We start from the raw sequence: 24127 nt of genomic DNA on the forward strand, positions 1-24127 counted from the left end.
ATCTCATAAAAAATGGGAGCAGAAACAAAAGTGTTGCGTTTATATTTTTGTTGAGTGTATTTTAACAATCCTCCCTTTCCTCAGAAGAAATAGTGACGTTGCTAAATACTTAAAGAATTATATCAGCCCAGTATTGTTATACTACAACTTCGTACATATTTTCTAACTGATAAGCATCTACCATACATGTAGAGTAAGTCTTCAAGATCAGTATACACTACCATTCAAAGGTTTGAGGTCACCTAGAAATGTCCTCGTACAATGAAGATAACAATCAGAAATACAGTCTAAACATTGTTAATGTGGTAAATGACTATTCTAGCTGGAAACAGATTTTTAAAGGAATATCTCCATAGGGGTACAGAGGAACATTTCCAGCAACCATCACTCCTGTGTTCTAATGCTACATTGTGTTAGCTAATGGTGTTAAAAGGATAATTGATGATTAGAAAACCCTTGTGCAATTATGTTAGCACATGAATGAAAGTGTGAGTTTTCATGGAAAACATGAAATTGCCTGATTGAGCCCAAACTTTTAAGCGCTAGTGTATATAGAATTAAAATCTCTGTAAATTGACTAAAATGAAACGTTTCTGTCAGCTGTCATATTGTTTAGTCATCTAAACCAATCAGCTGTTAGATCAGGTGAAAGCCACATGTTTCCTATCTTGCCCTGAGGCTGTGCATTAGCTAGAGGAGCAACACCCGACAGCTCCAAAAACTGCCGCCCTCTTGATCTAATGAGGTTATTGTTGCCTATGTTTGATGACAACAGAAATCTAACCAGTCTGTCCAGGTCCTGTGTGTCTCAAACAAGCCTAATCATTGTCAGGAGCCCAAACAAACCAATTTACAGACACGATCACCGCAACAAGGGACAGGACAAGGCTACTAAGAGTCATGAGAAGATGTTACTGGTTAACACTGGATAAGAAATGTTATTTTCAAAATGCTGAATGATACAGTAAATACTTTGTTTTTAAAGATACACTAAAACTGAATGTGTAAGCGCACAGTGATACTTTAATTAGTAATTGGCCCACTGGGATCCTGAGCCTTGTTGCCCCAACCCTTTTTTGTTTGGTATTAAGGTATAACATAATTTTACGCTGAAATATTGAAACATGTAACACAAATTGTAACACAAGGACATATTTAGAAATAGAAGTAGTTTGATATGTTTTTTTTTTTTTACAACAACTATATGAAATAATTGAGTTTCCAGGACAACAGCGTTATGATGCATCATGTGGAATTTGATATCACAGTCACAATAATGAATTCAAGCCAAAGCAGCATTTAATAAGTGACACAATCTTTGCCTTGGTATCAGGAATTGCATTGTTTGTTTGTTTTAGTGCTATCCTTCCTATTACCTCTATATTTCTCATCAGTATTTCCTTATGTGTCTGTGTTCAGGAGGAGGTGGAGCGGGAGATCATCAAACAAGAGGAGAACGTGGACCCAGACTACTGGGAGAAGCTCCTGCGCCACCACTACGAGCAGCAGCAGGAAGATCTGGCCCGAAACCTGGGCAAAGGCAAACGCATCCGAAAGCAGGTCAACTACAACGACACGACCCAGGAGGACCAAGGTAGGCTCTGTCAACACACACAGCTTCTCTATCAGCACCCATATGCCTGGTTTCACTGTTTTGCCGTGCCCCTCCACCGAGACCTGCTGCTAAAGTTTTAATCTTTAAGACTGTCTCACAGAAAATACTGAATTTCTTGGCAGCATTGCGGAAACAACTGCCATGTTCTGTGCTTGCCTCACTAGTTTTACATGTTCATACCAAATTTTGTGTTCCTGCCTATTTTGAAATATGAGCAGAAATACACAAGAGAACCCTGGAAGAAGAATACAGAATAGATGAGCTTTCTGGCTTGTTAGCTACCGGCTTACCAGCTGGCCGGTGGACAGGAGGCAGGCGAGCCAAAAGCATTTTCTTTAGAAAAAAAAGGCATTATTTTCTAAATAAGCCCCTCTGTGGACTCATATTTAGGGTTCATTGTATGAGTCCTTTCCATGTCTTCAAAGGGTTTTCCAGCAGTTTAGCAGCTACAAGGTGTATCACTGCCTCCAACAGCTAAATGTTGCATTTTGAAGTGGTATTCTGGGAGCTGTTGCCTGCATGACAACACACTTTACATTTAACTCATCACCACTAAAGAGATTATCTTAAAGATTAAGACTTTACTTGTTTTACTTACAGATTTTTCTGAGTCACACAGATGTGTTTTGTCTGGCTTCGCTTCATAGATATTAAAGTGAGACATCTGTAATCAAACTTGGAATGTGTTCACTTAAATCTGCCACTTTTATAAAGGCACATGTCATGTGTCCAAGAGCTGAATATTATGGGGAAAATATGTAATTGCGATTTTTCTTACAAATATTGCAGTTGCAGTTTAATTTTTAATTTATTTATTTATTTTCAAAATTCACAGTGTAACAGATTTTTAAAAGCATTGACATGACGGTTTAAGCACTGGGTCACATGCTGCAAACTGTAGGGGTGTGGCTATTAACCCCCTGAACCCAAAAAACCCACTGTCAGTTTTGAAAGGCATACTGTCTTTATAAATTGCCAAAATTGCACCATTTAGCAGAACCACTGAACTGTATGAACAAACTGAATCCTTGGCGTTTCAAATTTCCTACAGTCTTTGAACTGCTCATCTCTGGTTCCAAAGAGAAAATTGGTCTGAACTAGGCTTAAAATCATGAAATTTCAGCTAATTCTCCATCTCACATTTAACAAATTTCCAAAAAATAAAGCAGTGTTGAGTAAAAATGTGATCAGAGCAACACTGTGTGTGCCAGTCAAACCACAGCACATATGCCGGTGTAACAGGCCAGATTAAGCTGCCGTCAGTAAACTCTGACCTAGGCCAGTTTGTACCTGTTGACACATAAAGATTAAGCATGTTAAAGCCTTAACTGTTAAGTTATTTAGTTTTTTTCTTCTTTTTACAGAGAGGTATGCTCAGCAAACAAATCATTATGAAAAATCATAACTAGAATGGTCTGAAGCTAATTGAAATCGAAAAATGTTCAAATCAAAGGAAAAGCTGCATTGCATTGTAAGATAAAATGATGCTGTAAGCAAATCATTATCAAAAAAGATCAACATTGGTTGTTGTTAATTTCAGTTGTTACCATATAACTGATTTCAGTCCAATATCTATTTATATTACCTTTGTATTTGTGCTTAAATTAAGATTGGCTTGATTTCTGCTTAAACAAACCATTCCATCAGCACAATATCTTATAGTATTTTTTGCCTAAAATGTTTGATTCTACTTCATTGATTTGTACTTAAGTTAAGATAAAATTCATTTGATTGATGTAATCTCATTACATGGGATGCATTTTAGGGTGTACTCTGGCCTAGGCTATTTCAGCTCCCAGGGTATAAACTGGCCCAGGTCATCGTAAACCTGGGTATATTTTGGGGGTTTAATCTGGCCTGCTTCACCGGTTTGGGGGTGGCATGGCTCAGTGGGTGGAGTGGCTGTCTTGCAACTGACTGGTTGCTGGTTCAGTCCTCGGCCTGTCGTGCTCATGTCGACGTGTCCCTGAGCAAGACACCTTGTACTGTACATCCATAATCTATTTACTAATTGCATTGTTTCAAATTACAATTTTAAATGTAAGACTGATGAATTGTTCTGCCCGGTGCCTGTAGTGCTAGATCTAACTTTGTAATGAGAGGACCAGATTGTTCTAGTGTGATAATTTAAGTGACACAATCAGAAAATCTGTCTGTACAACAACAAACTCTTGCATTGAAGCATCATGATCACCTTTAATGTTTGGCTAATTCACTAACGGAACAGTGGTGCTGAAGCTGCCTGAACAAGCTCTCGCATGCTTGTTGTTATTAGTGAGGCTACAGTGTGACGTTTTCTCAACACAGGATCATTTGGGTGTATCCTCTTATGTTGCAATTCTTAACAAGAGCTGTTGGCCTCTATTATGTGTGCCACAGAACGTGTTCTACTGGCCCGAAGCTCACTTACAGCTCATGCTTTTATGTCAGTTTATTCAATGGGCTTCAAAGTAGTTCAGCAGTTTATGTCTGCTGCAGTTGTCCCGTTGTTGAACTTTGCAAGAGTGTGCAAAGATTTCAGAGCCCATTGCGGCTTAGAGTACACTCTAAGTTAAAGTGATTGTGTGCCATAGTTGTCAACTCTCACCTCACTTCCAGAGGACAGAAGTGCTACATTATGTGCATGCACAGCTGTAGTGGTCTGTAGTAATCTGCAGTGCCATGGCGCCCTCAGGTGGCCACCAACAGAAGCGAACACAATGTACTGTTTCTCTTTGATGTGTGGCTCAGAATGGCAGGATGATCTTTCAGACAATCAGTCGGAGTACTCCGTGGGGTCCGAGGACGAGGACGAAGATTTCGAGGAGAGGCCTGAAGGTAAGCATCAAAAGACATCATTAACCTCACTCAACTTTGAGCCGTGGTAATAGAATTAATCACACAAATTACCACTGATCAGGGTTGTAATTAAATTAGCCTGTCTTTCTAACAGTGCACGTGGTTTTGTTGTTTGTAGGTGGACGCAGACAGTCTCGTCGGCAGCTAAAGAGCGAGAAAGACAAACCTCTGCCGCCCTTACTGGCCCGAGTTGGAGGCAGCATTGAGGTATGAACGCCAGGTCATTCTCCTCGACAGGATGTCCTCATGTATACATTATCATCTGTCTGCAACAATGGACACAAGGGGTCACTCTCGGATCCCTCATTCTGTATGATGTGCTTACAAGGAGGAAATTTTGTGTCACTTTTTGGCAACATGTCATCAAACATCACTGCTGTGCTGTTGATTCTGCTTCAGTCCTCTGTGGAAAAGAGCAAGCAAGGACACGATTGGGATCAATAAACTGTCACAGTGTTCTTACAGTGTGAAACATTTAACCTTTTGTCTCACTTTTTGACCTTTTGCCCTGCATATTCTCTTTCACATATGTTTTCTCTTTATCGTCATTACAAGGTCCTGGGGTTCAACGCTCGCCAGAGAAAAGCCTTCCTCAATGCCATCATGCGCTGGGGCATGCCTCCTCAGGACGCCTTCAACTCTCACTGGCTGGTTCGTGACCTGAGAGGGAAGAGTGAGCGAGAGTTCAGGTGATGCCCGAATACTTCTCATACTTAAACTTTGTGGCATTAATTAGTGGTACTTGACTAAGCTAGCATTTTTAGTCAAGAGCTGCCTACCCTTATGTGAAGAGGCAGCTCTAGGCCATTTCCTAACTGTTAACACTCTGTTTTTTAGCCTGGAGCAAAGCTCAGAAATGCTCATATCAAGGCTACAAAGGTTGCCAACGTTGCCAATTTCATTTTACAGTGAACCAGACATGGACATGACAGCAAAATACATTCACAAAAAAAATGCAAGTAGCTTTGACTTGTTTACTGTTTTTAAAGTAAATTCTCCACACTTGAGTACTGCTGCTAATGACACAGAAACATCTCTTCCACTGTCACTACTAGTAGTAATACTGCCACTATTACTGGCATTCTTTATTCTACTACTTCTCTAAACCGGATTTTAAAAATTATCTGTATTGTTCTTTTTTATTTAGGCTTTAAAATGATATTTTCTGTAAAATGTATTTCCCATCATCTAAATGTCAGTTTAAAGCCATCGGTCATAATCGAAGTACTAAATCTTCCATAAATTCAGTGTTTTGTTGGGTCAGTAGAAGTCAAATTTAAATATGTGAACTTACAAACCACCCACAATCTTAAAGTTTTTTAACTGTAGACAATAAACCTTCCCGCAGGTTGCTAAAACTCAGATTTCCCTGACCCCTACTACCATCAGTCTGAACAATGTGCTACACTTTCCAAGTTAATAATTAATATAATGCACACAAACACTACCGTTCAAAAGTTTGGGGTCACCCAGACACTTTCACGTTTTCCATGAAAACTCACACTTTTATTCATGTGTTAATATAATTGCACAAAGGTTTTCTAATCATCAATTAGCCTAGACTGTATTTATGATTCGTTTATGAGTTTTATCGTTGAAAAAAAAACTGCTTTTCTTTCAACAATAAGGACATTTCTAAGTGATTCCAAACTTTTGAAGGGTAGTGTATCTAAGACATGTTTTTTATAAATACTTATAGTGCACATTTGTAATCTCGTTAGCCTTTCAACACCATTAGCTAACACAATGTAGCATTAGAACACAGGAGTGATGGTTGCTGGAAATGTTCCTCTGTACCCCTATGGAGATATTTTATTAAAAATCAGCTGTTTACAGCTAGAATAGTCATTTACCACATTAGCAATGTCTAGATTGCATTCCTGATTAATTTAATGTTATCTTCATTGAACAAAACTGCCTTTCTTCCAAAAATAAAGACATTTTTAAGTGACTAAACTTTTGGTAGCGTATTAATCCTCATTCAAAACACTTCTACCTCTAATGCTGTAAGTGCTTCTCCTGCTAGAGCTACTGCTGTGTCTTAGCAGTATTCCTACCCTTTCAGTTCCTAACAACAATTTGAAATGTGATGTTGGTGTTGTTAATGGAGGTAACCTTTAAGAAATTTCTCTTCTTATGTCTACTGTAAAATGTCTTTGTTCTTCAGGGCCTACGTGTCTCTGTTCATGAGACATTTATGTGAGCCGGGGGCAGACGGAGCGGAGACCTTTGCTGATGGAGTCCCCCGCGAGGGGCTGTCTCGTCAGCATGTTCTTACCAGGATCGGAGTCATGTCCCTTGTCAGGAAAAAGGTAGTGGTTACTCAGCCAAAGACATGTTCCACACAGTACGCCAGGTCTCAGGCTGGAACACTGTGAGAATAAGCAGGTTAACCTGTCTAGCAGAAGCAGAGAAAGAGCACACCTTAGGCAGAAACATTCCTAGTTTTTAGATTTGTTTGCCATGTGTGTGCATGTCAGAGAGATGTGTGTGCTTTTGTGAATTGTATTCTAGTTTTATTACTCTGCCAAGGAACGCAGCAGAGTTATGTTTGTATGTTTGTCTGTTTGTTTGTCTGTGCACAACATTACTCAAAAACAGAATACAGGATTTGGATGAAATTTTCAGGGAAGGTCTGAATTGATACAAGGAACAAGTGATTAGATTATGGGCTGTTCCTGAGTCCCATTGATTCTCGCTTCCCGCTGCATATTTAGGTCATGTGATCGATATCTGTACATAACGTACACATGCATAACACACACCTGTGCTCAGTGCAGGGTTCCTTTGTTTGTGGGTACATCTGTGTTAAATGGCCACATTCTATGTGGCTGTGATTTCTGATAATCAATAACTAATAAAAAAAGCTGCATTTCCACAAAAATATGCTGCATTTCTGACAATGCCATATGGGGGAATGAACAAACCTTGGCGGAGTACTGCGTTCTCTGAGTGCTTTTCTTGTTGATCTATGTAAAGTATAGTTGAATATTTTTCAGAGCTAGTAGTATTCATTTAGAATGAGTATGCTAACCAAATATGAATTGATTTGTTTGTAGCAGCAGTCAGGTATGTTGGGCATATGTGATATTAGCTATCTCTATTACACTCTAAACACCTGCACTTGTATTTGCTATTATCTCTACTAATTGTTGTGATGATTCAGTGTAAGTCTACACATAGTAAGCACTGTTCAGTATTTATGATATTTTACATTCATTTGAATTCAGTAGAATGAAAGGGATAATTAAAATTGTTCGGATGTTAGTATATGTGTCCTCCTGGTCAGGGACTGCAGATGGAAACTAGGGAGTAGCTACATCTGGAAGAGTGCAAAACTTCTATGAGATTTATGAATTTATGAATGTTTTCTTTTTCAGTACAACGCCTCTGGCAAATAAGTTTAATAAATTCAAACTAAGTTGAACTGAGTGGTGCATGAGGCTACAGACAAAATTAGAATGTAACAAATGATTCAGTGCTGCATGTTCTCTCCAATGGAGCTCTTCGTGATCTCCTGTTTGTAGAAAGGAGGCCATCCCGTGGATGTGTCTTCGCCTTACAGTTCATCTCTGTCTCTGTAGGTGCAAGAGTTTGAGCATGTAAATGGGAAGCTGAGTTCTCCAGATCTGATTCCTATCGGCATGGAGCTGAAGAAACTGACTGAGAGTGTGTCCTCTGATCCCAACACTCCTGTACCAGCCAGCCCTGTCGCCACACAGCCCGGCACCCCCGTCCCACCAGGTCAGAACAAAGTGCTGGTCATGTTTTATTTTTTATCTCAATGTAAACATGAAGTTCATGCTCACAAAGACACATTTTGGACAAAAAATGAAACCTGAAATGTTATTGTTTCGTGATTGCAGAGAAGACTGAGTCTTTCTTGGGCGCCGCTGAGGACAAGGAGACCACAGAGCAAGACAGCAAGAAACCGTCAGAGCAGGAAGTGCGTCCTTTTATTCCCCTCTACCCATCACTTTCATTCTGTTCTCCTGTACTGTCTTGTCTAACTTCTCATGGGTCATCACGCTGTTACCACAACTCGTCATCCTCAGAAGACATTTCTGTCAAACTCTGACACCTTTTTAACTCATCTCTCTGCCCTCTAACAACTTTCCTCTTTCTCCTCTTGTTGCCCTGTCGGTTTTTCCCTCGGCAGGCTCCCAGCGCCGAGTCGACAACTGTACCTGAGAAGGCAGCTGACAGTGAAGAGAGCAAGGCCAGCTCAGAGGAGAAAACAGGAGATGAGAGGAGCAGAACTGAGTCACCCTGCACAAAGACCGAGCCATCTGCTAACCCAAAAGACTCTGCTCCCAAACAGACAGAGCTGCCATCCAGTCATACCTCACCGAAGAGTGAGTGCTGCATAATCCATGTGCTGCTAATTTTATTCATCTGCAAGGCTGTTCATTTCATCTTTTTTTGTCTCTGTCGTCCTCAGCGGAGCCATGCAAAGAAACAGAGAAGTCCTCCGAAAAAGGAGACACAGATTCTCCTCTGGCAAAATCTGAGGACAAGGAAAATAAGCCAGGTACAAATGGCTCAGTAACTAAAAGCACAGTAGTCTTCATGAATTCTCCATACAGTCCTATTATATAGATACTACCTTTAAGAAATTGTTCTGCCATTTATTGCAGATGATGTGAAGAGTGAAGATGCATTAGAGGGTCGATTAAATGGAGACAAAGACACTTTGGATGAGATAGATGAGAGCAGGAAGGAGGACAAGAACGGATTCAAAGCCAAGTTTATGTTCAACATCGCTGATGGAGGTTTTACAGGTAAGAACACATCAGAGTTAGTTTTGGTCCTAAATTCATCAAGCAGTAAGTCAGTAACCTGTACTCCAAAGATGAACTTGTGAACTGAATTCTCTCATAAGTGACCATTAAAGTTTCACAGTTGGTATTCAACTCCGTGTTTTGTCAGAAATGATGAATCAATCAGAAGACTGATTCATCATTTATGACAAAACACTAAAACTACAAAAAAGGCGAATAGTTTGACTGAAGCCAGATGCAGTTCTGTTGATGTTAGAGCAGTAACTTGATGTAAAACTGAAGAAGGATTCTGTCTCCTGGTCAGCTTACTTTCTTCAGTTTTAGACAGTTTTTGACAGACAGATTTCAGACCATAAAGAATAACAGGCAGTATGGACAGTCATCCAGTTTTTGTCGTTTATATGCTGGTCAGGCAAATTACAGAAACAGGGCAATAAAAACACAGTGTCATCATCGAGTCATTAGGGTTCAATCAGTCCACAAATGTGAAAGGCCACCTTTAACTATGTGACAAAATACACCATATTGGATGTCCAGACCTACTTGTAAGAGATTCTGCGACTTCACTGTCAAATCACAGTTTCACTGTTAAGTTACTTTTGCATTTTTGATAAATAAGCGAAATGCAGGCTACAGCATGTGTGCACCGAAGGTTTTAAGGTTAGAATCGTCTGTATTCATGGAATATCAAAATGTGATTCAGAGCTTCATTTTTATTATTATTTTACACATCATAAGTGAGTATATCTCAGTGCATAATCACTTAAAATATTGCAAGTGATATCAAGAACCCAGTTAGATATTTTCATTTATCTGTCTGATTATTTTATCTCCAAGCTGCTTCATTTTAAATCTATGTAGATATCCCATTAGAAATCAGCCGCTTCCTGCTAGAACAGTCATTTACCACATTAACAATGTCTAGACTGTGTTTCTGACTCATTTAATGTTATCTTCATTAAAAAAAATGCTTTTCTTAAAAAAAATAATGACATTTCTAAGTGACCGCAAACCTTTGAACTGTAGTGTATATAGTGATGTATTGTTTTATGTATGAATTGTATAAACTAATTTCTATGATAATGCTGTGAAATATTGTACAGCTCAGCTTTTACAGAAATTTTATTTAAATCTTTAACATGAAGAGCGTAGACAGGCAAGAAAAATGAAACAACTGACACTCAAATGAATATATTTTTTGTATATTTTTGGTCTCAATACTGGAAATCCTTCTCAAAGTCACTGCCTAAGAGTAGAAAAGTCACTAGGAGATGCTCTGAGTCTCTAACTTTGAGCAAAGAGAGACAGCTGTCTTTGCTCTCAGACTTTAGAGCTTGCATCTTGTATTTGAGTGTTTATCCTTCCAGTCTTTAATACACCTCAACTTGAGGCTCTTAAGAGTCTCACTGCAGGCTGTTGGTTTCAGGTTCCATATTGAAAGAACTATGTTTTACCATGAGTCTTGTTTGTGTTAGCTAAAATGCTCTTTCTTGTCTTTAAGTGCTGGAAACATCTCAAACACCACTTTGTGTGTTTTTTTGTATAAACTGTCTGTCTTTATTCCTTCCACTGTCAGAGTTACACACCCTGTGGCAAACAGAGGAGCGAGCGGCGCTGTCTTCTGGAAAGATGCATGACATCTGGCACCGTCGCCATGACTACTGGCTGTTGGCTGGCATCGTAACGTATCCTCTCCCAGATGTAAGGGCGAGAAGCTCAGCATCTGGCAAAGTAGTGTAATTACTTGTGACATGAGGAAGCTGCCGCTGAAGAGCTGACATTTACACTAGTGAGGAGTGATAGAAAGATCTAGGCTTTTCGCAGATCCAGCTTTGCTTCCTCCTTTTTAAGAATTTTATGAGCTTTCTGTGCTCCCATTTGTTTTCCTTGACCAAGAATCTATTTCAGACATGGCTACGCTCGCTGGCAAGACATTCAGAATGACCCGCGTTATGCGATTCTGAATGAGCCCTTCAAGACGGAGATGCATAAGGGCAACTACCTAGAGATGAAGAACAAATTCCTGGCTCGCCGCTTTAAGGCAACTGCTGGTTGATTTAAAGACAACTGAACGCTGAAATAATTCAAGGATTTACCGCTTTTTATCATGTCTGTCATGCCTGTGCTTCATTCTCTTTCTCCCTGTAGCTGTTGGAGCAGGCTCTGGTGATCGAGGAGCAGCTGCGGCGGGCGGCTTACCTGAATATGACCCAGGACCCCAGTCACCCGGCCATGGCTCTCAACACCCGCTTCGCTGAGGTCGAATGTCTGGCAGAGTCCCACCAGCACCTGTCCAAAGAGTCTCTAGCTGGGAACAAGCCTGCCAATGCTGTGCTGCACAAAGGTCTGCTGTCTACTCTCACAAATAGTAACATTTGTAGCTGTAGCTCAGGTGCCTAACGCCGGTAAACAAGCAGAATAATCGTGCACAGACGAGTTATTACAGGCAACGTTACTGATTCATGCATGCTGTGTTGTTGTGATACGAACTCATTTTTAAGTTTAAAAACCTTAAAATCATCCTGGAATGATAAATATTACACTTACTATAATCAGCAAAACATTTTCCATGCAATACTTGATTCTGTTATTACTTCGCCAAGGAACGGCGGTTATGTGACGATCGGCGTACATTTGTCTGTTTGTCTGTCTGTGCACAATATTACTCAATAATGGATTAACAGATTTCCATGAAATTTTATGGGAAGGTCAGAAATGACACAAGGAGCAGCTGATTAGATTTTGGCAGTGATGCGGCTTAGAGTCTGTCTCTGATTTGTTAAAGATTTCTGTATCATTGCAAGATAGCGGCCCGGCTTCACTGTAACTGTGACCACAAGTGAACGCTACGTCAGCTGCCTGCTGAAGATCACATGATTGCGATCCTAGTACAGATCCACCGCTGCGGATTTATTGGGAGCTATTCATCAGAAATGATGCAAGAAACAATCGATTAAATTGTGGAGGTGTTTCTGAGTCCCATCAATTCCTGCCGCCCGCTACATGTTTAGGTCACGTGATTCAGTATCCGTACATAACGTACACATGCATAACACACACCTGTGCTCAGCGCAAGGTCATTTTGTTTGTGGGTACATCTGGACACAATCTATAGTGACGTGATTTCTGCCACAAAATCTTTTAAAGATTTCATCCATTTGAAATGATCCAATGACTGAGCAACCTAGGAGGAGTACTGCGCTCTCTGAGTACTTTTCTTGTTGCTCTTGGTGTGGGTGAGCACAGGGTTATTTTGATAGAATAAAGCTTAACTAGTGAAAAATAAATGCAGCACTATAACTGCTGTAGCTACACTGAACAAAATGTCTTTTAGTGAATCCTTTTTTTTTGTAGCTGCAGCATTCATCTTATTCTCTAAAACAAATCTGCCAGTACACTAAAACTATCTTTAACCTTTTTTGAATGCATTTCCTTGTTCCAAAACACAGCCGCTCTGTTGTAAATTCCTTAAAACGCCGATGATTTCAGCTGGATTAAGGTTTATCCATCCAGACGGTAAATGCGTTGCCAAAGCAAGTGCACACAGATGTTTTCACACCACTGTTATGTGAAGAGCTTCGAACAGGCATCCAGTAAAAAAAAAAGATCCTGTTCGACACACTAGTTTAATTTTATGCTAATTTGACTCACCATCAAAACATGCTTACACTGATTAGTAGGATGAAAAGTTTGGGAAGAGGCCAAAGACGGCATACAACTCAGGCGTTAAAATGATTTAATTGCTTCAAAATTATGTTTTCTGTGACCCTTGTTGATTTATTTGCCAGTGGAAAATGTTACACCATTCAGTTCTTGGCAGTTGTTGATTTCAGGTCTTGGATCAAACAATTAATTAGCGTCTTTAATGATTTGAGGCTCACAGTAATTTTCAACAGGATTTTGCTCAACTTTGTCATGCGTTTTGTCTCATTTGTGTTGTTTCTGTGCAGGAACTAACTCAGTGATAATCTAAGTGAAACTACTCTTGTGTGTTTCCGTGCTCTCACAGTTCTGAACCAGCTGGAGGAACTTCTGAGTGACATGAAAGCAGATGTGACACGACTTCCCAACATGTTGTCCAGGATCCCACCGGTGTCAGCCCGCCTGCAGATGTCTGAGAGGAGCATCCTGAGCCGCCTCACCAGCCGAGGCAGCGAACCTCCACCACAGCAGGTAGGATGACAGTCAAGAAGCTTCATAAAATGCTCTTTAATTGCTCAAAAAACAGCCAATTTTAGGACCAAAATTCATAAGGAGGAGGAAACAAGACTCACTAAAATGCGCAACAGGGCGGTGTAAGTTTAAGAAATAAAAACACAGTGGCCTAAAAGCTTTGAAGCTCTCGGTAGTCACGACTCAGCAACCGCATTATTCTTTAAAAAACCCGAGGAGACTCAGACTCAATATTCCCCATGGAACGGGCTCCTCAGGTGCAATGAAGAGGGAAAAAAAAATCTCCCTTTCGTTGTTTGCTTTCACCACTGAGCTCCACATTTTGCTCCCAAAGGATTTACCAACAAAAAAAGTGTTGTCTCATTACTTTCCTCTCACCTGCCCCTATTCACCAGAGTTTTATTGTTTTCTTATCTGTTGTACAGCAGATGATTTCAGTCAAGTGGTCTGACTGGCCGTGTTATGACATGGCTCTTTTAGCTGCTACACCAACTCTGGTTGTAACTAGGAGACTGTCAGCAGTTGTATTGTTGGGCTTGCTTTCCTCAGGTTTTTTTACATGCTTACTTGTTGCTTAATGAAAGCTACTCTGGCAGAACAGCTCGAACCTGTGAAATGTGTTGAAGCATCAAATATAGTCAGTCACTGTAATCACAGACAGGATAAGGATTTCCGTATTATTGCAAGATAGCGGCACGGCGTCACTGTAACTATGACAACAAGTGAACACTGTCAGCTGCCTGCTGACGATCATATAATTGTGATTCTACTACAAATCCATCACTGCGGACTTATTGGGACCTATTCATCGGAAATGATACAAGAAACAACTGATTAAATTGTGGAGGTGTTTCCAAGTTCCATCACTTCCCACCGCCCACTACATGTTTACGTGATTCGGTATCCTTACATAAGGTGCACATGCATAACACACACCTGTGCTCAGCGCAAGGTCATTTTGTTTGTGGGTACATCTATATTAAATGGCCACATTCTATGTTGCCATGATTTCTGATTATTAGTAACTAATAAAAAATGCTGCATTTTTACAAAAATATCCTATATTTCTGACAATGCCATTTGGGGGAATGAGCAGCCTTGGCAGAGGACTGCGCTCTAAGTGCTTTTCTTGTTTTCCTATCTATCAGTCATGCAGTCTTCTGTTTTTTTGTGTGTGTGTTTGTCAGCCTTTTGCCCAGGGTGGGTTTGGCTGCTCGCAGATGTACGGCAGCAGCTTTGGTGGAGGCTTCAGAGGACCAGGTGGACAGCCGATGGTCAACTACAGTCAGATGCCTCTGGGACCTTACGTCAGCGGTAACAATCAACACTTGCAGTCGATCCTAGGTGACATAAGCGGGAAAGGGAGGTTGTCCATGAAAGTCAAGCTTTGATAATTGTTGCAATAGACTGAGAAAGCTCATTTACAGTAAACTGTGTCATTTTAGCAAACACGCTGTTAACATTTTCTAAGTGAAGGCCTACAGATGTTTCACTTGCAACAGTACCAATCTTTGTTGCTGTCAGCAATCCTTTTACCAGACTAGACAAGCCAAGTGCAGTAAATTTGAAGCCCAATACTAATTATTTAACAATCGACATCATTTTTTCCACTGTATCTGCTAACTTTTTTTAATGATAACAGTCAAACTGTACTTACAGAGTTAAGTGATAGGATTGTTGGAAGGTGAATGATGAGATTAGCACCTAAAATGTGTGTTGTAGATTTCTGTCACTGTTTACAGACCAACATCTTAACTGAATGTTGCCCTACATGTTAGTTGCATACAGAATGAAGGTTTGCTCAAGTTATTTTGGATGTACTCGCTTTCAGTTTTGAATTTTTTATTTAACCTTCTGAACCACAAACAGTTTCTGGGCATTTGCTGTTATGATTATTCACCGTGGGCTCATTTTTCACTGCATTATAAAGTCCTGCACCTCTGTGGAACCAGCACAACCACGACTAGAAGTAGAGAGAACTCAGAAATGTGTAGTATGGAGTATTACACACTACTTTAACAAAGTTTGGATCACTTATGAATGTCTGTAGTTTTGAAAGAAAAGCATTTTCAATGACGATAACATTAAATTAATCATGAATCCAGTCTAGACATTGTTAATGTGGTAAATGACTATTCTAGCTGGAAACAGTTGATTTTTAATGGAATATCTACACAGGGGTACAGAGGAACATTTTGGGTTAGGTTAGGGTTAGTGGGTTAGGATTAGTAGGGTACCACTTGTGCAGTTATGTCAGCACATGAATAAAAGTGTGAGTTTTCACTGAAAACATGAAATTGTCTGGGTGACCCCAAACTTTTGGACGGCAGTGTACAAGTTACATACGCTTTTAAAAAAGAAAAAATTGATTCATTTGATTTACAACATCCAAATAAACCTAGAGTCAGCATGTCCAGCATTTTTCCAAGTGCCCACAGGAAATCATTCCAACACTAGGAAATATGGTGACTGTATGTACTGTAGGCATTTTAATAGTTACATTTTTAGTTTCTTTCTATCCATGTCTTCTTTCTGCTCTGTGCAAAGTCAGCATGCAGTTCAGCCAAATAATCTCTCCATTTTTGTCTTGGGACTGTTGGTTGCAGCTGGATCAATAATGACTTCACAGTCATGAAGAAAACCACCATTTTTTCATTTTTTTTTTTTTTTTTTTTTCCAGAATCTGGCTTAATTGTTAATGCCTGATTTTTTGGAGGAGAATTTTGAAACAAAAATGAGAAAATCTGACAGTTCTTTCTGTTTTTATATTTTTTTGGTGTCATCTTGGCAAATTAGTTTTTAAAAAAAATAACGTGCATGTCAAATCTGCTCGTGAATTCAGAGGTTCAGAAAGTTACAAAGCAGAGTTGACTGTGTCTGTTCTGTTTGTAATTCACTGTATGCTGACCATAATATGCTCATAAAGTGTCGACATTCATACTGATATTGTTACAGTGAGCCACTAAACATGAGATCTCTTCCTCCTTCAGTGTCATCTAACGGCCCCCCTCCCCCTACAAGCCATCTGGACAAGAAGTCACTTGACTCCTTGAGAGACGTGGCGACGCCTGACCTCAAGTCTGGCAAACCAAGTGATGTCATCTGTATTGAGGACTAGACTAGCTCTGTAACACTGACCCGAGGTCAGAAACTCCCAGGGATGGAATCTGTATGGATGACTGCTGCCCATCTCTTAACCACATCCTCCTCTGTCTCCTGCTCCTTTCCTGGCTCCAAAATCTCCAAAATCAAGCTCTCTGCTGTCTAAGGGCAAGGCGATTAACTTTTTAATTAATGCAGATGTATCTATCTTAACAATTGCACTTTTATCTTTCGAGGATCCTATAGCAGTCATTTCAGTAGATATGTGTTTTTGTTTACCTGCGATGTGGAAGCTGCGGATTTGGAGGAAAAACTGAGCAGCTTCTTAGAGAGAGGATTTTTTTCTGCCCTGCACTACAACACGAAACTCAAGCGACTTAGTGAGTTTCTGATGCTCTTGATTGGGGCTCATTCTAATTCTCGGAATGTGTGTTTTGTTCGTGCCAGCCTCGACGTTTTTCACTCTGCGTGCGCCCTGTTGCTTTTATCCATTTGCCTACTCACTGTACACTGTGACTGTGCCGCTCCGGAGCTTGTTTCCTGTGAAGACGAAAGAAATGGAGGATGTCCTCAGTCATCGTTTGATAGGGGATTGATTTTTTTGAAGGCCAATATTGTTACTTTAACTGAATATGTGTTTTTTGTCATTCATGTTGTAACCAGTGGATAAAATATTGATTTGAAAGCATCAAAGACTATTATCATGTATGCAGTAGCTGGACACAGTCTGTCTGAATCCTCTAAAGACTGCCACCTGCTGGTAACTTGGAAGAAGTCATTTCTGCCAAACATGCAGCGACACTTGACTGCAGCACCTAGGTAAAGGTTGGCCTCTTGTACTGTATATACTCAGAGACTGCTGTTTATTTTACCTCACATAGGTCTAATGATAGTGAAAATATGTACACATACATGGATGAAATCAGAAGAAGGCTTGGTGTTGAGCCGAAGAAACACCAGAAGTGACACAAAGGCTTTTTAATGCATTTTAGAGAAGACTGAGTATTTCTGTGTATGGTACAATATTTGTGATCCTTTCTATATTTGAATGTTAGTAGTGGCTGTAGAGCTTAACCCTAGGGCCATGACCAGTGGGACTTGACTATAAACAGAGCTCATCTGGTCTACATACAGGGCTTCAGTGTTCACTCTGAGACCAGAGTCCTGAATGGAGGGTGGCTTTTGTTCCTCTTGTATCCCAGGGACTTGCCCAGTTCCCTTTTAACTCTTAGGACTAAATAAGAACATATGTGCTTATGGTGCAGAGTCACCTTAAGTGTAGTATTTGACGCAAACTGAGCTTTTGTTGGCTTCTCTTTATGTTAAGGTAAAAATCTGATGTATTTGGTCACTTGGTGCCATTAAAGAAGATAATCCAGAATGATTTGTTCCTCGATGCAGTGCGTTTCCTCCACAGAGGTGAAGGCTGTGGATGGTGGTGTCACAGTCCCAACCTACATCTGAAGGAATATTCTCTGTATATCAGCTTTTAAAGACCAATGTTGCACAGCATTACTCTTAGATGATGTCTTCACTTTCAGCTTCCTCATTTATGCTTTGCTTCTTTCAAGAGTGAGCATTTTCACCTATTGCTTTACCTGCTGTTAGTTTGGTAGAACGACATATCTAGTCCACTTCATCTACAGTTATGATGTGCTAAAGTGACTGTCCACTAAGTAAAACAATCTTTTATAAATTCAACCTTACTATATTTCATTTTTTATGAAGGCATTGCTAAAATGTTTGAACTCAAAGTGCAAATCTTTGTTGACATGTTTTTCTTTTTCCAAAGACCAGTGGCATTACCTGTTTGTATTATTGTCGCCATTGCCACAGCACTTATTTGAAATCGCTGGGATGACAATTGTGATTGACTAATCTAAAGTGAAGAGGTAGTGTTGTACAAAGTTGGTGAGTGTATTTTCTTACTCTCTTTTTGCCAATTCAAATGATTGTCCGGAGGTGCTCTCTTCTGAACCGTTTTCATTTACCAAGATTGTGTAACTACAGCCTCTTTGTCCATCCTTCCTCAACACGCTAAAACTCTAACCCACCCCTGAAACATCGCCCTTTGGAAAGCACCACGAGAAGAACCTTGATCATATCAGTTTTGCGCTACTCTTCCTTAATGCTGATCAGTGCTGTTTTGTTTACTGTGTTTCTGTTCATGCCATCAGCTACTTGACCATGACATGGTTGGTTGACAGATAGAACCTCAGAAACATGTAAATACTTGAAAGATTTTTCAGAGATAAGTCCATGTCATATAGATTTTTGTATTAAACTGGAAAAAAAAGATGAATGTCTACTGGATGGTGTTGCCATAGAACTGCTATGTGCACCGTATGTGCTCATTCAATCAAAATCACGTCTTTTTCCCTCTGGAGCGACGATCGTGAGATGACGTCAAAAACACAATACTCCAATGAAATGCAATCAAACTGAAGTCAGTATGAATGTAATATCTGTTAAAAAAAGGCTTCAGTCTAATACTATAAATATGTTAACAGTGTATGTACATGCTTATTAACATGGCTTCAAAAGCTACCAAAAGACCCTGACAAAAGGCACCTTTGTTGCAGTGAATGCACAGCATGTGAAGCGTTTGATATGACGGTTCACTTTTGGGAGGTGGTAATGTATCTAGCATTTACAGACAATGAGCTCCAAGCTGTGTTATGGTTCTGATATTTGTGCTGTATAGCAATTGAATGAAAAAAAAGTGAATTGTCATCTTTTTATTTGTATTATGTGTATTTGTTCAATGTGTTTTAATAAATCTTCTGGACAACAGAAACACGGTGTGATTATTTCTTGCCCTGTAGTCAGTTTGAAGACAAATGAGGAAGCGTGAATAATTGAACTGAGTTGAGGAGGGCTTCACATTTAATTAACATTCTTGACCTCATATGTTACCTTGTGTTCATTGTGCAGTGCCTTCCAGCTCGGCACAAGCTGCATGAGCCTGCAGAAGTGTAAATGTGATTAGAGGCTGAGAAAGAAGCACTGATGTAGTCAGTAAGAGACCAAAATAGAAGCTATTCACAGAGTCATAGAAGAGTCAAAGACAGTTTAAAAGCACCATGAGTACAAAACCTCTGCATTTATTACTGCATAAATTTGCATTTTTTTTGACAATTTTAATTTTCTAAAATGCCAAACATCCAATCCACTCTTTTATATGGGACTCCACTAAATTTCCTGAGGGAATTATTATGTTTTTTTTACTTCACTATTTATTTGTTACATCTTGCTTGCAGAGCTATGGTAAAGATGGAAGATGCACCATTTTCCACAGCCACACAAAGAAACTTATTGAACAAACTGAGGATACTTAAACTCATGGAGCCTAAGGGTCAGTAAAACCAACAGGATGTGCATGAGGGTGGAGGTAATGGGTGTGAGTTGTGAGATGCAAAAATCAATGTTATAGAAAAACATAAAGCAGCCTGGTATGCTGGAAACACTGAGCCCAAGTGAACCCTACCAGGCACCTACAACCTAAACAGAACAAACAACTGACAAGAATAAGGCAAAGGGCAAAAGGTTTTACTTTCAAAACATGCGCATTTGAAAATATAAAATAGAATAGAATTAATTGATTGTCTTGGCAATGGATTTAGTGCACAAAAACTTAAGCACCAGAAAACAGTTTGAAAAATACATTCAGTATCTGCAAATATGATGTAAACGTAATAATGGAAAAAACTCCCAAAAAACCCCAAATTGAAACAAAAAAAAAAACAGTGATATAGATTTTTTATTATTTATTTTATTTTATTTTAAAAAGATAACTTATTTGTTCTGTTAAAGTCATTATAAAAACAGTAGCTTAACTGCAAAAAGGCATATACTAGGTACAAATGTATGTAAACATACACTACTGTTCAAAAGTTTGCGTCCCACAGACAATTTCATGTTTACCATTTACTATCAATTTTCACCTGCAGAAACTCACCCACATTCTGTCAGTAAGAGCTCCACAGCTGCAGGGCCAAAATGAAAAACCTCTATGAGTAAAAGACTCAAGAAATACAGAAATTCTCTTTCTCCTTATTAAGTCAGAGTGAGATTAATGCATCTCTAGAAACAGTTGACGTTTATACTTCCACTTAACATCTGTTAAATGCTGACGTTACTGAATCTGTTCTCTCAACTGGAACTCTGTGAAATTTCCACATAACAGAAACTGAGAATGACAGTGTAACGTCCAGTTTAATCACAGCAGGTCTCATCACTGAATGTGCAACACAGACTTCAAAAAATAGTGGCCAGCCAGTTATGTTTTAATAGCAAACAAAGCCTGTAGTTCTGGTAATGACACTTTTACAGTAAAAAGGGTTAAAGTACATTTAATAAAGTTGCAACACACAGGTGATAAAACAACATTATTTTTATATGGTCCAAACAGATAAAACAATCTCAGACTGAAAGTGCAGTAAAATTCCATAATGTCTTTTAGGGAGTGAGAAATAACCTCTATACTTTCTTTCTTAGACGTAAACAAATGGAAGTCTTATCATTGTTATTGTTTGAATTTAAAATGTGAAAAATAAAGTAAATCTTGCTTTAGAGACATCACAGATACGCAGACACAAGCTAAGTTCTGTTTTTTCCTCTCAATATTTTTGGTCTCATCATATATTCTCAGGTTTTATTTGTATCTGTGTTTTCTGAATAACATAATATCATTAAATACTTAATCCAAATATATATTATGAACAAATTAATGAGTGAACATTATTATGTGTCTTAAGTCATGTCTTCAGGTGGTATGTAGGAATTTTGTACATTAACTATGCATTTATGTATATTTATATTTTTACTACTTTTTGACCATGTTTTCCTTACTTAATAGAGGCTGAAGTAAAAAAGAATTTTATTGCAGAAAAGCAATTATGTTTTTCACATATCCTGAACTAAATAATCAAATTAAAGCTTAACAGAACAGCCATGTTTTTTGTATTTAATTACATTTGCAAATTGTTATTTAGCAAGTTAAAATCAGTTCAAATATCACACATTTATTTTATCCAATTTATTTAGGAGCTTACTTCAATGTCTTCAGCTAAAAAAAAATTCGTTATTTCCGTCTTAAATCTCAGCCAATCACGAGAATTTCATAAAACTGACTCCAGTTCAGTCTGTGAACGACACCTTCATCCCATGCGGAAATGCTGTGAGACGGCATTGCCCCTAATTCCTGTTGTCCAGCCCACTTTTTTCCAAATGTCTCCCCTGATTGGTGCAAAAGCAAGCCCCGAGGCTTCTCATTGGCTGGAGCCTCGGCTTTGTCGCTTTGCCATTGGCCAGCTGCTACTGAGAGCCCTCAGCCTGCTTTGTGCCGCTGTCTGGACAGCAGCAGGGGTCTGGAGAGGAGGAGTGAGAAAAAGCAAAGAAAGGACAGAATGAGACCGGACGGGCTGAGGGGTAGGGGGGGCATCTAAAAAAAAGAGGGACAGAGAAGGGAGATAGAGGGAGGAACACAACCAGACAGCCGAGGGAGGCAGAGAGAAAGGGGGAGGGAACGGAGAGGGTTACCTCATCCAGAGCTGCCAGTGCTCACGGTGCAGGGGAGAAGTTGTGGGAAAGTAAACAGCACAGGAGAATTCCAATCTGTGTTCAGCCACTTGCAGCCTTCGCAGGACACTATAAAGATGAGTGAGCTGGACCCGGCAGTGTGGTAAAAGCTCAGTTTATGGGAGGTTACCAGGATTAAAGGGTCACCAGAGAGTGCCTGGAGCTTCTCGGAGGACACACTACTGAGGACAAGGAGGTGAGAGGCGTATATATTTGTTGCCCTGCAAACACTCTCTCTCTTTCCTTCCTCCATTCTGTCTCTCCTCTCCCTCCTTCCCTCCCTCCCTCCCTCCCTCCACACTCTCAGCATGGTTAGCATGTTGCAAAGACAGCAGCTTTGTCCAAGGGGGCTATTGATGGAGAGGAGTTGGGGGTGGGTGTGCTGGTCTGTGCCTCTCTCTGTCTCCCTTTCTCAGTCCGGCAGCTACAGGGGCAGCTGAGTGGACGAGGAAATGTGGAGGAGAGCCGAGGATGAGGACGGCAGACACCCGAGTGGCCCTTTGGCAGAGTACACACCATCATGGACGATTAAACCTGAGCCGGCCTCAGAGAGCCGGCAGGGATACAGAGCGCGAGGCCTTGTTATGATAACAGCAGTTCCTGAGACAGACACCAGCAAGGATGAGTGAGGGATTGGCGGCTTATCCCAGAACCCACACCTCTGGCCGGCTGTTTTTCAGCAGCATTGCACAGCTCCTCCAGTGCCTTGGGCTATAAAAAGAGATTCTCCGGCCTGGGCCTGGCCTACACAATTTCAGTTTGACGGTTGCTTCCCGGAGTACAATAGCCCCTCCCAGGATGGATTTCACGCTGCCTCCCAGCAGAACAGAGAGGGGGACACAGGGAGGAGAGGGGTGAAGGGGGAGCTAAGGGACCTCTGACCAACTAATTTGCATTTTGAGCTAGGACACTGTTTCAGCCTCACTTGCCGGATGTCCAAGAGCCCTTTTTTAAGGAACTCCACTGTATCAGATTTTTTTCTCCTTAGTCACTGTCCAGCACTTCCAACAGACATTAACAATCCATGCATGCATGCTTTGAAACTACCACAAAGACTTCACTATCACTGAGAGCTCTTCCTTGTGCCACACATTCACCCACTGCTGTCATGCAATCATATGCACACATGCAAGGCCTTGGTGCTCAGCTACACAATCAGTCATTTGATAGTGGTGACACGCCTTCCAAATGTTTACTGCTGGACTCTCTGTCACACCGACTACGTTCCTCTGGGAGCGTTAGATAATAATAGATAATTTAGGGATGTTTATAAGTTGAAAGTTTATCTGTAGCTTTTTTTTTTTCTCGCATCATGTCATCCAAACATGATTTGTCTTATTTCCTGAAAGCTCTGCTGATTACAGACTCCAAGGCCATACCAACTCAACCACACTGGTAACCCATAACCATCACCTGATATCCAGTGTCTGGGCTTACAAAGAACTGCAGGAAGCTTTAATATCAGCAGATATGAAAAGCACAGTGTGAGCTTTCTCTAAGAACAACTGAGCACTTTCATTCAGGAGTACATTTTCATAGGTGGTATCAGATTTGACAGACACATCAAAGAAGCAGTCGCCCCTGTTGTGTGCTGATAGACAAAGTTTGCCTTTTTACCTCAAGCAAACATCAAAAACACACACTCAATAATAAAGCTGATGCCAAAGGCAACAGCAGACTGTGAGAATCCAAGAACTTGGTCACTGAACCTTTATGTTTACATGTGATATTTTAGATCTGCATGCGTGTTGTTCATCTTACTGCTGTTGTTCTGCACCAGTTGTTTCTTGTAGTGATACTGTTGTCCTGAAGCTAGATCAGGCTGAATTAGAGGAAGCTAATATCTACTCACAGGGAAGTTCGTTCAGAGGCTTTAAAGGGGAAAAGGGAATGATTTCTACTAGATTTTGATGCTCTTGTCTTAGTTTTTGCTATCTTTTATGTTGTCAAAGAACAAATCGATAAAACCCATCATATGTATATATCATTATACAAAACCTAACAGGAACTTCAAGTGAGTTTGTGCAAAGTATTTCAA

General features: G+C 40.1%; 2 protein-coding genes across 4 annotated transcripts in view; both read left to right on the forward strand.

The window, feature by feature from the left end:
• The window catches only part of chd5 (chromodomain helicase DNA binding protein 5), a 55876-nt gene extending 36570 nt beyond the window's left edge, over window positions 1–19306 (forward strand). The window contains exons 25-40 of one of the 3 annotated variants that reach the window (XM_051947786.1): window positions 1420–1594; window positions 4346–4432; window positions 4572–4660; window positions 5009–5142; window positions 6621–6765; window positions 8038–8197; window positions 8320–8399; window positions 8613–8808; window positions 8895–8984; window positions 9091–9234; window positions 10811–10919; window positions 11143–11275; window positions 11383–11578; window positions 13244–13407; window positions 14595–14751; window positions 16398–19306. In XM_051947786.1, the coding sequence (XP_051803746.1) occupies window positions 1420–1594; window positions 4346–4432; window positions 4572–4660; window positions 5009–5142; window positions 6621–6765; window positions 8038–8197; window positions 8320–8399; window positions 8613–8808; window positions 8895–8984; window positions 9091–9234; window positions 10811–10919; window positions 11143–11275; window positions 11383–11578; window positions 13244–13407; window positions 14595–14751; window positions 16398–16525 (2187 nt within the window). In that variant the 3' untranslated portion in view covers window positions 16526–19306. The remainder of the gene's footprint in view (window positions 1–1419; window positions 1595–4345; window positions 4433–4571; window positions 4661–5008; window positions 5143–6620; window positions 6766–8037; window positions 8198–8319; window positions 8400–8612; window positions 8809–8894; window positions 8985–9090; window positions 9235–10810; window positions 10920–11142; window positions 11276–11382; window positions 11579–13243; window positions 13408–14594; window positions 14752–16397) is intronic. The other 2 variants (XM_051947788.1, XM_051947787.1) reach the window with 2 other exon arrangements.
• A 2529-nt stretch (window positions 19307–21835) lies between these two features.
• arhgef10la (Rho guanine nucleotide exchange factor (GEF) 10-like a) overlaps window positions 21836–24127 on the forward strand; it is a 129624-nt gene continuing 127332 nt past the window's right edge. Inside the window, 1 exon segment of the mRNA XM_022192616.2 lies at window positions 21836–22285. The gene's annotated coding sequence lies outside the window, so the exon portion shown is untranslated.

Source organism: Acanthochromis polyacanthus, chromosome 5, assembly GCF_021347895.1.
Source record: "Acanthochromis polyacanthus isolate Apoly-LR-REF ecotype Palm Island chromosome 5, KAUST_Apoly_ChrSc, whole genome shotgun sequence".
Taxonomy (NCBI): Eukaryota; Metazoa; Chordata; class Actinopteri; family Pomacentridae; genus Acanthochromis; species Acanthochromis polyacanthus.